Source organism: Diospyros lotus, chromosome 12 (assembly GCF_014633365.1).
Source record: "Diospyros lotus cultivar Yz01 chromosome 12, ASM1463336v1, whole genome shotgun sequence".
NCBI lineage: Eukaryota > Viridiplantae > Streptophyta > Magnoliopsida > Ericales > Ebenaceae > Diospyros > Diospyros lotus.
In genome coordinates this window covers 33,107,060-33,121,504 of record NC_068349.1, presented here as the reverse complement: position 1 = coordinate 33,121,504, position 14,445 = coordinate 33,107,060, and the positions used below count along the sequence as shown (strand labels likewise).

Genomic DNA, 14,445 nt, shown 5'->3' with positions numbered 1-14,445 from the left:
CACCAACAACTAAGGAAGTCTTGGCCTAGGATCCTCTATTCACCCCTGTTTTTGTCGCGAACCCTGGTTCGGAGTCTGGCGCTATGCAGAAAGACGCTGTTGCAATGAAGCCCTCAAAAATGGGGTCATGGGTGGGTCTTTTCAAGGATAACAGGAAGCTAGACTAGGGCACATGCTGAAAGTGATTGAAGATGATCAGGAGGCGGTGACTCTTGGAGCATCGGAGGTGTACGCTGTGAAAGAGGCTTGGGGGTCTTGCTTGGTTGGCTATTTTGTAGGCAAATTTCCAAGCTGGTCCGCTCTCTTGAAATTGTGTGAAGGATGGAATGTCAGGTACCAATACTTCCCGCATGCTAGTGGATGGTTTGTTTTCAAGTTTACGGATGATGAATTGAGGGATAAGGTTCTTAAAGGAGGACTATATTTTGTATTTGGGAGACCTCTTATGCTTAAAATCATTCCAAATTGCTTTGAGTTTGATCAGGCTAGCTTAAGCTCGATCCCGATTTGGATTAATCTTCCGGGGCTTCCGATTGAGTGTTGGCACCCAATTGCTTTGAGCAAGATTGTGTCGAAGGTGGGAAAGCCCATTGCAATGGATAAGATGACTGCTACACTGGAGAGGACTTCCTTTGCTAGGGTGCTTGTGGAGGTTGATGCTACAAGGGAGTTAACCCAAAATGTCCGAATAATTATGCCAACTAGGAAGACTCGAGAACGTGTCGCTTATGAATTTGGGCCCAAATTTTGTGTAGAGTGCAAGGTGCTGGTTCACTCAAAGGGGTCCTGTAAGGGCAAAGAGAAGATTCTGCAGAAGAGGGAGAAGGAATCGGGTCATGGAGCTAAGGAGGATGCCCAGAAGGCTCCTGATAAGGTGAATGATGTGGGGATTCTAGTTCACCAGAAGCAGTCAGGGCCGGAGAAGCAAAACCTCAACGGTAGTGAGCTAGAACCCAACAACCATTCAGGAAATGCGGTTCGTTCTAGGGATGAGAAGCTAAAGGCCTCTTCTGATGCTCAGCTAAGTGAGAGGGAAGATCCTATTGTGGACAAGGAGGGTCCATTCCAGATGGTCACATACAAGAAGAAGCAGAGGGATGATGTGGAGGAGGGGGAATGCAGCAAGTCGGTAGTCTCCATGAAGGAGCCTAGCAGTAAACCTCAAGGTGAGTCTTTGAAAAAGAGTCATGCACAGAGGCGGGAGAATCCACCAATCAAATCTGACAGAACGAAGGGCGGTTCAACCCTTCCTTCACATCCATGAAGATCTTTAGCTAGAACATCAGGGGTTTTAATATGCCCCTGAAGCAAAATGGGGTGCGAAGCTTCTTGAAGCTGCATCATGTGGACATTATAGGTGTTTTGGAAACCAAGCTCAACCACGAGAAACTTTCGCGTGTTATCAGGTATAAGTTTCAGGGTTGGGAGCAAGTGAATAATTTTGACTTGCATAGATGTGGTCGGATTTTGATCCTTTGGAACCCGATGACGGTGGACGTGATGCCCGTGGAGATTACACCTTAGGTGATTCACTGTAGGGTTAAGTGTAAGGTTTCTTCTGTTGTGTTTCATTTAAGTTATATTTATGCCCCTTCACGCGATCACCAGTAGGAGGCAACTTTGGAACAATCTTACTGATTTTGCTCAGCATTGTGAGGGGCCTTGGATGATTTTAGGGGACTTTAATTGTGTGCTAAAGGACAATGAAAGGATTAATGGGTGTGTAGTCAATTTCTATGAGATTAAAGACTTCCTGGAGTGTTGTCTGTTGGATGGCTTATCAAACATGGCTTCTTCTGGTTGTTTCTATACTTGGACAAACAACTTAGTTTGCTCCAAGCTTGATAGGGTGCTCATTAACAATAGCTGGCGTATGCAGGGGTTTGAAGGCCAAGCCATGTTCTTGCCCTCTGGTTGTTTATCGAACCACTCTCCCGCTATGGTTTCTCTTTTCCATCAGAGGAGTGATCCCAGAAGGTCCTTCAACTTTTTTAATGTGTCCTAAACATAATCAGTTCCTTCCCACTGTTCGTGAATTATGGGAGGTTGATTCTTATGGGACTAGCCAGTTCATGTTATGTAGGAAGCTGAAGCAGCTTAAGGGGCCTCTTAAGATGCTAAATGCTAAGCATTTTAGCCACATCTCTCTGAGGGCTGAGATGGCTAGAAAGGAGCTGGAAGAGGCCCCGCTTATTGTTCAAAGTCACCCGCTTGATGTGGAAGCCCAGAGTAATGTGGCTAAGCTTCGTAAGAGGGTCTTTTTCCTGTCTGATACTGAAAGAATGTTCTACTGGCAGAAGGCTAAATGTGAGTATTTAAGGCTGAGTGATAGAAGCACCAGGTTCTTCCATGATATCGTGAAGAGAAATGTTAGGCGTAATTTTATTCCCATGGTCTTTAAGGCAGATGGTGAGCCCACATCGTCCTTAGAGCAGGTTACCGGGGAGTTCATTAGGTTCTATGAGATTCTGCTGGGGTCGTCCTCCCCGTGTGAGCCTGTTTCCATGGATATCCTTTGTTCGGGGCCTCGGGTTTCCCAGATGCAAGCTGATATCATGATTGGTTTTCCCTTGGATCAGGAGATTAAGCTAGCCTTCTTTGATATTGGGGATGACAAGGCTCTTAGGCTGGATGAGTTCTCTTCCTGTTTCTTCAAGAAAGCGTGGAGCATTGTGGGTTATCAATTTTACCAAGTGCTTAAGGAATTCTTTAACTCTGGCTCGCTGTTAAAGCAGATCAACCATGTGGTTATTATGCTGGTGTCAAAGACTGCTCATGCCTCGACTGTGACTGATTATAGACCTATAGTTTGCTGCAACGTTTTGTACAAAGTTATATCTAAGATTTTGGCATCAAGGATGGTTCCGGTTCTCAGTTCTATTGTTGACCAGGCTCAAGCTGCTTTTGTTGAAGGTAGAAGCATTGCAGATAATGTTCACCTTGTTTAGGAATTGCTGCGAAAGTATTGCAGTAAGAGGATTTCTCCTAGATGCATCCTTAAAGTAGATTTAAGTAAGGCGTATGACTATTAATTGGAGTTTTATTAGGAAGGTGATGGGGGGCCTTGGATTTCACTTGCGGTTTGTTGGGTGGGTCATGGAATGCATTACTTCTCCTTCATATTCGATTGTGGTCAATGGAGCCTTGTGCGAGTTTTTCAAAGGGGCTAAGGGGCTTCAGCAAGGAGACCCTATATCGCCTTTCATTTTTGTGTTATGCATGGAATATCTCTCTAGAGCATCGAATTGTGTTGCCCGACAACCGGATTTTAACTTCCATCCCAAGTGCCAGAAGCTCAGTATTTCTCATCTTATTTTTGCGGACGATATTATGCTCATGTCTAGGGGGGATCCCATTTCTATTTCGATGCTTATGTGCTGCCTTAATGATTTTGCTGCTATATCTGGTTTGTCTACTAATTTGAGAAAGTCTAGCATTTTTACTACAGGGATCCAGGGTGGGGATATGCAGGATATCCTTAGTATTACAGGCTTCCAAAGAGGCAATATGCCCTTCCGGTATTTGGGGCTCCCTATTGCGTCTCAGAAGCTAAGAGTAAGCTTTTATGCGCCTCTTATTGACAAAATTTCGAATTGTATCAATTCATGGACAACTTCTTCATTATCGTATGCTGGGAGAACCGAGCTTATTCAGGCTGTCCTACAAGGGAGCGAATGTTATTGGCTTCTGATCCTCAATGTTCATGGTGCTATGATTGATAATATAGCTCTGTTGTGTAGGCTCTTCTTATGGAATTCTAAGTTCACATTGGTTCCTTGGAGGTCTGTGTGTATGCTGAAGTTTGAAGGTGGCCTGGGTCTCAGAGGTCTTAGAAGTTGGAACACTGGGCTGCTATCCAAGTTATTATGGAACATTCACTCTAAGGACTCTCTTTGAGTGAAATGGATAGGCCATCAGTATTTAGGCGCAACATCCATATGGGAGAGGGAGCGCAGAGAGGATGATTCCTCTTTACTCAAAAAGTTGATGAGTATCAGGGACACTCTACTACAAGATGGAGGTTCCCTCAATGGTGCACTGTCTATTTTTGAAGGGTGGAGCAAAAGTGGGTCCTTTAGCACCAAGGTAGCGTATGATTATTTTAGACCGAAGGGGTAGAGAGCTATGTGGGCTTCAGTGGTGTGGAAGTCCAACCTTATTCCCAAACATGCTTTCATTTTGTGGCTGTGTGCCAAGGCGAGAATTCTCACGAAGGATAGGCTTTTGTTCCTTGATATCGATCGTTCATGCCCTATGTGTGGCGTTGCTGATGAGTCCATGGGTCATATTTTCTTTCAGTGTCAGGTTAGCTTGGACATTTGGAGCTCGATCGAGACTTGGCTTGGCCTTGCTCGTGCTATGTCTTTGCTGCCAAGGGCGTTAAAGTGGTTGCAGCATCAAGCTAAAGGGTCTTCCTAGCTGAGTCGGGTTAAAAGGATGGCTTTGGCAGCCACGATCTACCACATTTGGGAAGCTAGAAATCATGTTGTTTTTGAGAATGTTAATCCTTGTCGTGAGAGCATTTCCTATAGGATTAAAACCTTTTGTATACAAAGCTATGTTTTCTTTGTATCCCCATGTTTTAATCCAGTACGAGTCTCTTGCTCAGGGGCTTTAGTCTTGGTGTTTCTCTTTGGCCCGGGTATACCCGGTGTATACTGTACATTTTGATCTTTATAATATTTACATCTTGATCAAAAAAAAGAGTATATAAGTTTTCCCACCAATCTTTGCTATCTCCCTTTATCCACTGGAGCACTTTCTTTGCAAACATCCAATTTTGAAGTGGTTTTCATTGGTGTATTAGCTAGTTTGCATCCCAACATACTTATTTCAGTAAGAAGATCTAGGGTATATTTTCGTTCAAAAACTGAAATTCTTTCTTTGGACCTTGCTACTTCCATGCCTAGGAAGTATCTTAGGCTTCCTAGATCTTTGATTTCAAACTCTCTCGCCAAGACTTCTTTAAGATCCTTGATTTCAGAAATATTATCTCTCATAACAATTATATCATCAACATACACAATAAGAATGGATATTTTACCTTCCAAGGAATGTTCGATAAATAAGGCATGGTCTACCTAACATTGGATATATCCATACTTCTTGACTGCCTTTGTAAATTTCTCGAACGAGGCTCTAGGAGATTGTTTGAGCCCATAAAGAGATCTCCTTAGTTTGCATACCTGTTTCTTGTGAGGTTAGTTTCAAATCCGTGAGGAATTTCCATATATACTTCTTCTTTGAGGTCTCCATTTAAAAAAGCATTCTTCACATCCAATTGATAAAGTGGCCAATCTAGGTTTACAGCTAGGGATAGCAAGACTCTGATAGTATTCAATTTTGCCACCGAAGCAAAAGTTTCTTGGTAATCTATACCATAAGATTGAGTGAACCCTTTTGCAACTATGCGGGCCTTAAATCTGTCAATTCTTCCATCTTCTTTGTGTTTGACTGTAAATACCCATTTGCAGCCCACAGGATGTTTTCCAGGGGGTAATTCTGTAATCTCCCAAGTCCCTTTTTTTTTCAAGCCCTTCATTTCCTCGAGAGCCGCCTCTGTCCACTTAGGATGTTGAAAAGCCTCCAGAATAGTTCTAGGAACCTGCACCTTACTAATATTTGATATAAATGTTCTGAAATTAGGTGAGAGACCTTTGTAAGAAATGTAATTGTGAATGGGATGTTGAGTGCATGATCGTACTCCCTTTCTCAATGCTATAGGCCAATGTAAATCCTCATCCATAGCTGAAATTTTACATTTCGCACCAGCAGTCATGGTATTCTCCTTATATAACAATTCCGGATCTGGGTTCGGATCAAACTCTTGATCAGTCCTAGGACATGCTGGTTCCCCACTTCTTTTTTGTTTAGACTTTTTCCTAGAATAAACTTGAAGTTCGTGAGGATAAGAAGGATTATGACCAATAGGAGGTGAACTGGAAGAAGACTGATATGCTTTTGACTCCTCAGATTGAAGGTTGGGAGGAGAAGACAGATTTGTAGGGTTTGCGGGTGGCTGAATTTCAGGATGTTGTTGGTATTCCCAAAACTGATATTCTTGAGGATTGTTTGGTGTATTCTCCCCCTGAATATCAGATTTGGGATTATAGGGCTGGTCTTCAAAATAGGTTACATCCATTGATGTGAAGAATCTCTTAAGACTTGGAGAGTAACATTTGTAACCTCTTTGGTGGGGAGAGTAGCCAAGAAATATATATTTGATGGACTTTGGGTCAAGTTTGCTCCGAAATTAAGGGTGAATGTGAACAAAAGAGGTGCAGCCAAAATCTTGAGAGGAAGTTGAGAAAAAACTCGGGTGTGGGGAAAAGAAGCAAGGAGAAGCTGACTTAGAGTGTGATGTTTGAGGATTCATGAGGGCATTCTATTTATAAGATGGGTGGTCGTAAGAATAGCCTCACTCCAAAAATATTTAGGAACATGGGTGGAGAACAATAAGGATCTGGCCACTCCCAATAGGTGCCTATTCTTGCATTCTGCAACCCCGTTTTGTTACAGTGTATTTACACAAGAACTTTGATGAATGATTGTCTTATTGTGATAGATAAGTGCCTAGAATGGTATTGAAGTATTCTTTGGCAATATCTGTTCTTAGAACTTGAATTTTAGCATTAAATTGCCTTTGCACCACAGAATGGAAGGTTTGAAAAATGTGGCCAGCTTTAGACTTTTCTTTCATGTGAAAGATCCAAGTAAGACGAGTATGGTCATCAATAAAGGAAATAAAACACTAAGCCCCGGTAACATTTTTTACTCTAGAAGGCCCCCACACATCACTATGGATCAAAGAAAACGAATAGGATGGAATGTAAATTTGACTAGGATAATTAGTCCGAACATGCTTAGAATATTGACAAATTTCACATTGAAACATGTGTAAATCTGAATTCTTGAACTAAGAGGGGAACTATTTCTGAAGATAAGCAAAGTTTGGATGTTCTAATCTATAGTGCCACAACATAATTGCACTCTTATTTGAATGAAAAATAGAGAAACAAATAGGTGGAACAAAGTAGCAATTGCTAGAATTTACTTCAGTTTTTGAATTAGTCCTTTTAAAAACGTGGAGCCCCAAACATGCTTCAGCACTGTCAATCATCTTTCCTGAAGTTCGATCCTAAAATTCACACACTTTTTGAGAATTTTGCAACACAATCCATATCAATAGTGAGTTTACTAATAGATAAGAGGTTGTAGTCTAGGTTAGGCACAAAAAGTATAGCATTTAGTGTGAAATTGGTGGACAACACAACCGATCCAATGCCTGCCAACTTTGATAATGAGCCATTGGCAATCCTTACCTTCCAATCTTTGTCACATGGCTGAAAAATTGGTTAACAATACACTATTGCTAGTCATGTGGTCAGAAGCTCGTGAGTCATCAATCCATAGAGTAGATAGCTTACTTTTAGCAGTAAAAACATTTAGAAGGTTACCTTTGTGGGCTATAGAACTTGCTGCTATTGTAGAGGCCTGAAATTGTGTTTTACCAAAAGTATTTTGCAGCCACTCCATCTGTTATTTGTTGAATAAGCTCGGATTTAAGGCAGTAGCAATGTCTTCAATGGTTGTTAGGTTACCCCTACTCCGCCTTTCACGTGCTGGTTTCCAATCCGAAGGCTTGCTATGGATATCCCAACATGTATCCTTTGTGTGACCGGTCTTGTGACAATGGTCACACCAAGGACAACCCTTCTTTTGCATGATATTTGTTGGGTTGCCTTGGGTAAATAGGGCAGAGTGTTCCAGGCTTGGATTTGAAGGCTTTAACATCAGTTTCAGCCTACTTTCTTCTCTACGAACCTCAACAAATGCCTCCTTGATACTTGGTAGAGGTTTTGTGCCAAGAATCCTACCTCTCACGCCATCTAGGTTTTTATTTAAACCGGTCAGGAACTTATACAACCGCTTCTTCTCTACTATTTTCTTGTATTGTGTTGAATCTTCAATGTACTTCCATTGAATAGTGTCACACTTATCCAGTTGAAGCCAAAACTTATTCAAGGAATTGAAGTATTGAATACTCTATTAGAATTATTAGTATAATTAGATATATTGCATATTGTTGTATGTGTTTTTATTTATTTATTTATTGTAACTATGTGTAATTAGGTTAAGCCCATAGGTTAAGACCGTAGGTTATTAGGCCCGTTGTGCCTATTATAAATAACACACTAAAAGACTAATCTCTTAGGTTTTTCTCTCATAATTGTTTTCTCACACTCTCTATCTCAAACAACTCGGAGGTATTCTCAATATGGGAGTAGGCTTTTCTAGCAACCTCCCAAATTTATTGTGATGTGTCGTATAACAAGAAATTCTCACCTATCTCATTGTTCATTGAATTAATCAGCCAACACATCACCATGTTGTTCTCAACCTTCCAGATCTGGTGCTGCGATTCCTCCTCCTTCAGTTTGTTGGTAGCTCCGGTTAGATAATCATCTTTCCCTTTTCCACATATGAACATCATCACCGATTGTGACCATTGAATGTAATTTTGGCCATTCAGTTTGTGACCAGTGATAGTAAACGAATTGTTGTTATCTATGTTTACAGAATTGGTGGTTTGAAAGGAACAATCTCAGATGACTGGCTGCTTTTGCAAGCCATAATGTAAGTCGATTAGGTCCGGTAGCTATAGAAGGGATGGATCGAAAAGGGAGGGCCAGGCGACAGATAAAGGCTAGCGTTAACAAAGAGAAGGGAAAAAAGAATTTTGCTTTGATACCATGTAAAAATCCCCTTTTTTGGAGAATAGTTCACTATATTATTTCCGTTGGGAAAGCCACAGATATATATATACACAATGGATCGTAAGAATTCTCTTAGATTTTAGAGATTAGATTCCTACTTTGTAGGACTGGATTACAACAACCTTAAATACAAACAAGTCTAATTAAAGTTGCCCCCACGGGCATAGCCCAGCGGCTGAGATCGTACATGTGTTGGTCCCAAAGAGCCTTGGATTCTAGCTGCTATATAGCCAGTCACAGGTCCCGTGTTCGAATCTCACTGCTGGGTTTCGTGATTTACCTCTCCTGCAGAAATCTTAGAGTCGAGCTACGGGGGGCCCTTAAGGTGAGGGATTTCACCTTTTGGTCCCAAAGTCTAATTAAAGCTAACTAAGAAAGATAAGATATAACAACAATATAAATCAAGATAAATCACAGAAAATAAATCAGCAGATAACGAGCTTTGCAGCTCGGCCCTCCATCAGCTTGGCCATTAGCTCGGCAGCTCGGCCATCAGCTTGACTTTCCATCAAATCGGCAGCTTGGCCTAATAGCTTCCAGTCTACATACTCTAATGTTACTGTAAGGCCCACATGTGTCAATGGAAATTGTTTAACTTGGAATTTTTCTTAGTAAAACTTGGCAATAAGCAGTTCCATGCATTCACCTGCTGTGAGGACTATATACAGACCTCTAGAGGCCTCCATTAAGGTGATTGCTTATCATATCTTTTTTTTTTTCCTTATGGAATGGAGCTTTTGAGCAGAGTCATAATAAATTGTTCAAGGGGCTTTCTTGAAAAATTTGAGGTTAGTTGGATGACAGATATATTGTATCTGCTTCTTACTTGTTCTAAGCATATGATTATATGAATTTTGTGCAGTTTATGCACAGGGATTAGGCCTACTTTTATTGTTTGCTTCTTTGTTTCCATACAGTATCAAAGTTGAAGGTTAAACTACAAAAGTTGTCCTTGACTTTTGTTGTAAGGTGGGTTGTAATTTAGGGCTTTTGACTTCTATTATGGTTTTAAGGTGGTATACAAGCCTTTTGTGTGTTTGGGTCATCCTCTGAGTGCTTCTTTCACATGCATTGGGGGTCTGACAAAAACTACACACATCTTATGCTTTAGGTTCATTGTCTATATATTACACACTATAGCTGACATGATGCATGCATCCATTTCATTGATTTCTGGATTTCATGTATACTAATTATATCTTACACGATTATCTTGTACATTTTGTTGGGATTAAAAAGTTATTTAGCAACTTGTCCTCTACTAGGTGATTGTGTTCTAGTACTAGTATGATAAAGGTGAAGACTGAAGGCATTATTAATTTGCTCTATTTCTTGTATTAAATGTTGCTAATTCTCTGTTAGGATTATTATCTCTTGCAGAAGAATGAGCATTCAGCTTTTTTATGTTTTTCTGTTTTTCTGTGTATAACTGATTATTTTTAATGTAGATTCGGACTACACTTTATGTGGCATCTACTCGTGGCTGTGTTACAGCAGTAAGCATAAAGGTATGAAGATGCAACTTTGCATTTCTTAAAAATGATGGATGGAATCAGTTTCGTTACCTTTTAACATTTGGATCATTCTGAGACGTAAGTATCAGATTACCTAAATTTAGGATAGGACATATACTGTTAACAGTTATATTATGCAGAATTTCCATTCTTTTGCTTGAACAACCAACAGTCACAGTGCAATCAGCTTCCTCCTCAACCTATTGCTCTTCAATACTAAGTCAACATAGCATATTCTTCTTACATGTAATGTTCTGGATGTATACTTAAGCTTGGAACTTATTTTACACAGAACAACACTTTTTTGTGAACACACCCAATGCTCATCACACTCACAACAATATAGGCTGCACTTTGTTTTCCAAAACCACATGCATCAATAGGTTCAAGCCCCACTCCCATTGTTGGCCATCACAGCCCCTCATCCCGGCCAGGCCTCTTACTAAGCATCCTCACACTGAGCACAAGGGGAGTCCCTCACATGGCATTGAACTGTCACACACAACAAATCATGCTTGACTCACCATACAATTTCAGCATGCACAACTGTGTAGAAAATCATGCTCTTATGCTCATCATGCTGCCATTAACATCTTCGTGCAAATTGCCAAAGTGGAGAGACTGTAACTTGCACTTAACTCAGCTAGGACCTTAGCTCCATAAGCTTCTCTACAGAATCCCTTTCCATCCTCAGCGTGGCTCACTACTACTGCTACTTTTCTCCAGCGATTCTGTCAGATTGGAGCACTTCTCACTCTACCTTAACTTGTGCTAGATCAAATGGCTTGAGGTCCTACTTTTCCATCCTCAGCATGACAAGCTGATGAAGCCACTTGATAGGAGTCTTTTTCATTTCTAGCCAACCTAGCCCTAACTTTGTGGCATTTTCTGCTATTAACAGCTCAAGAAGAAAACCTAGCCCTAACCTAGCCAACCTAGCCCTAACTTTGCCTCAACACTACATACAACCTCCTCCATGTCTCCTGAAGCTCCTTCCATACTCAAGAATGCTGAAGAACCTTGACGAGATCAAATGGCTTGAAGTCCTATTTATAGGCATCCTCATGCAGAGACAAGCTGATGAAGCCACTTGATAGGTGTCTCCCTCATTTCTAGCCAACCAAGCCCTATGTTGTGGCATTTTCTTCACCATCAACTGGTCAAGAATTGCTTCAACACTATGTACCACCACCTCCTTGTCTCTTGAAGCTCCTCTTGTTCTCCAGAATGCTGGAGAATCTTGGCTGATTTGTTGGAGCTTCCTTAAGCTTAATTAACCCATAATTGTGCATTATCCACAAATTACAACTTCTACCATTCTTAACCAAATTTAATAAAATTTATATTTTTAGAATCCTCTCGTTATGCTTTGCAACATATCCAAGATGTAGGTATTTTATCCTTCATTTAATCCCCCAAAATTGAGTTGAAAGTCAACGACTTACCCGAAATAGTTCACTAACTTCAACAGTCAATGTGAAAGTTGACTTTCCTATCGACTGTGAGCTTCAGTAATGCATCTCCTTGAACCGTCCAACTTATGGTCAGCTGTCATCCCACACTGAACAATTGACCGTTGCCCCTACCTCATCTTTACTTTATTTGTTAAATCCTCAAAGAAGACATAGGATGCCATGGGTACCAGCACTGTGCTCCTACTGGCACTGTGCATTTTGGTGTAACATTTCTGTCTCATTTATTTATTTATTATTGTTATGATTGCTCTGAGATTTAATTGTTGGACTCCTAAGCTAATATTATTCTGAATAAACATTCTTTCGTCCTAAGATTTGATTGAAGTACAAGTTAGGCAGATGTTCATTTGTTAATTCTTCTAATTAAGATGATATGAAATCCAATGTTCTTTATCCCCAAGAGTAATAGTGAGCTGTACATATTCTTAACAAGACAAACCTATTCAAATATTGAAGTTAAAATAAAAGTTTATAGAATATTAAAGAAAACGATGCTAGTGTGTGTGCCCGTGCGCACGCGTGTTTAAGCAGTGGCGGGCGGCTGCAACAGTTTTTCTTCTTCCTCGGATCTGGCTTCTGGGTGATGGCTGATCGACAGGGAGGTGGGCAGAGACAGGTTTGGGGTTCTCTGTCGTCTTGATACATGCAATGAAGAAGAGATAATTGGCAGCGATAAGAGGGAGCCAACAATGGAGAACCGGCAGACTGGAGTGAATGATCTGGTGAGAGCAAATCTGGACTAATCTCTGCAAAATTGCGGGAATCTGGGGCAAAGGCTTCGAGACTGAAATCAACAATGAGAACTGGGCTCTGGTGAGACTGATTGTGCTTTCTGCTTCAATGTCTAGACATGGCAGAGCCAGAGAACAGCAAAGTTGGTGTGGCCAAACAATGATGGTAAGAAGGGGGAGAACCTGACGCACGATCTGGAGTCCCACAAGACAGCCAGCGACTGGCAAAGACGATGTCAGGATCTGGGTTGAGCAGCCGGCAAGACTAATGGCGCAATCTGATGAGTCGCACAAGGACGACCGGTGACAGAGACAGGGCCAGCGACTGACAGTAATGGCGGCTGCTGTGATGGCTGACGGCTGAGACAAGGCCGGTGACAGCGGCTGTGATGGACGACGGTGTATGACGTGCAGTGGCTTGTGCTTCTGTTTCTAAACTAACTGGGGTTTCTGCTTCTAAACTATCTAGGGTTAGGTTTGGGCTGTGAATAAAAATTAAGAAATAGAACTGAGGAAACAACGGCATAACAGAGACTGTGGATTGAAACTGGAAAAATCAAAAGTAAACGAAGACTTAAACAGAACAATTGGAGATTGGCTTAAACATAATTAGTCTTGTGTTTTAGAAAACATGAGAGTCAGTACACGAATCAACGAAGCTCTGATACCATGTTAAAAGAAAATGGGAAATATACGTATTGAATTTGATAATAATATTGTTGACAGTACAGAGTATTTGTGGCCAATTAACAAGATAGGATCTAACCATAATAAAGATAAATCTAATCTAAATTAAACTTAAACTGATATGATATGATATGATATGATCTGACTTGGATATGAGTTGATTTGATTATGATACAATGATTATCTTAACAGGGTCCAAAGAGTACTATTAGCTTAGAGAGTGGCTGTCCTTGGTGCACAAGGCTTCCTGTTGTGTCAGGTTCGGGGGAGGGTTGTATTTGTGAGCAGCCTTCTGCTGCTGTTTTCAAAATGACTATTTTTACAACTCAAATCCATGACCTTTACTCACAAAGGGGTGAACTTACCGTTGCCATCAGAGTTTGTCTTGTACTAAGTTTAGGGGAAAAAAATCCAAAAATGCACCTCATATAAAATTGGAACTCTATCTGTTCTTTTTCTTTCCTAGCTGGACAATGGTACACCCCTGAAGATGTTCCCCTAGCCTTGATTTTAAATTTGAGAGAGTCGAATGGCTCCTTTACAGTATAATATTTTCTTATCCCTGTTTCATTAATTTTTTCTTATTGACCCAAAAAGTGGGTAAACAAGTAAATAAAATACAGTTTTCATATCATAGTACTAAGAAATACTTCTGGGCTACTGGTGTAGAGAAATCAAATTTGACACCTGAAATTTTAAATATTTCAGCAACATTTAAAAAGCTGTATTATGTTATTACTTGAACTCTAGCAGTTTTTAATGGTATAAGTGGAATCACCTCAGCAAAATATAAAAATCAAATGGTACACAAAAAATAGATTTTGAAAATTAACATGATTATTAGAACTAACCGAAGGGTTCTGATCCCATGTACCTGCATGGTACTTCAAAGAAGTGTACATGATTTAATGTGGGCAAAATTTAGAAAAAGCTTATCACAAAGTCACTAAAGAAGTCTTCTAGAGGGTCTTAACAACGGGAAAAAAAAAAAAAGTTGAATTGCTTATATACACATTATCAAAGACATGTATAATGGAGCAAAAACACCTTTTTTTTTCCCTTTCTTTTTCATTTGATCTATATGAGAAGACTGGCTTAGATCTATGCCAAGGTTTCAGGTAGAAAGGATGTAGGAAATAAATACATGTGTCAAAACATTCAAAGGAGATATTGAGGCTTTTGAGCTTTTCTAATTACAATTTTATTACATAAGGATCTAAAATAAAAATTATTTCTTTGCCCTAGTGACGGACGAACTCTC

At 40.4% G+C, this 14,445-nt stretch overlaps 1 protein-coding gene across 2 annotated transcripts in view; it reads left to right on the top strand.

The window, feature by feature from the left end:
• Positions 1–14,445, top strand: part of LOC127787456 (putative acyl-activating enzyme 19) — a 129,824-nt gene that overhangs the window by 89,402 nt on the left and 25,977 nt on the right. For both annotated transcript variants that reach the window (XR_008020162.1, XM_052315511.1), the window contains exon 11: positions 10,226–10,285. Coding sequence is in view for 1 of the 2 variants with exons in the window: in XM_052315511.1 (XP_052171471.1) it covers positions 10,226–10,285 (60 nt within the window). In the remaining variant the exon portion in view is untranslated. The remainder of the gene's footprint in view (positions 1–10,225; positions 10,286–14,445) is intronic.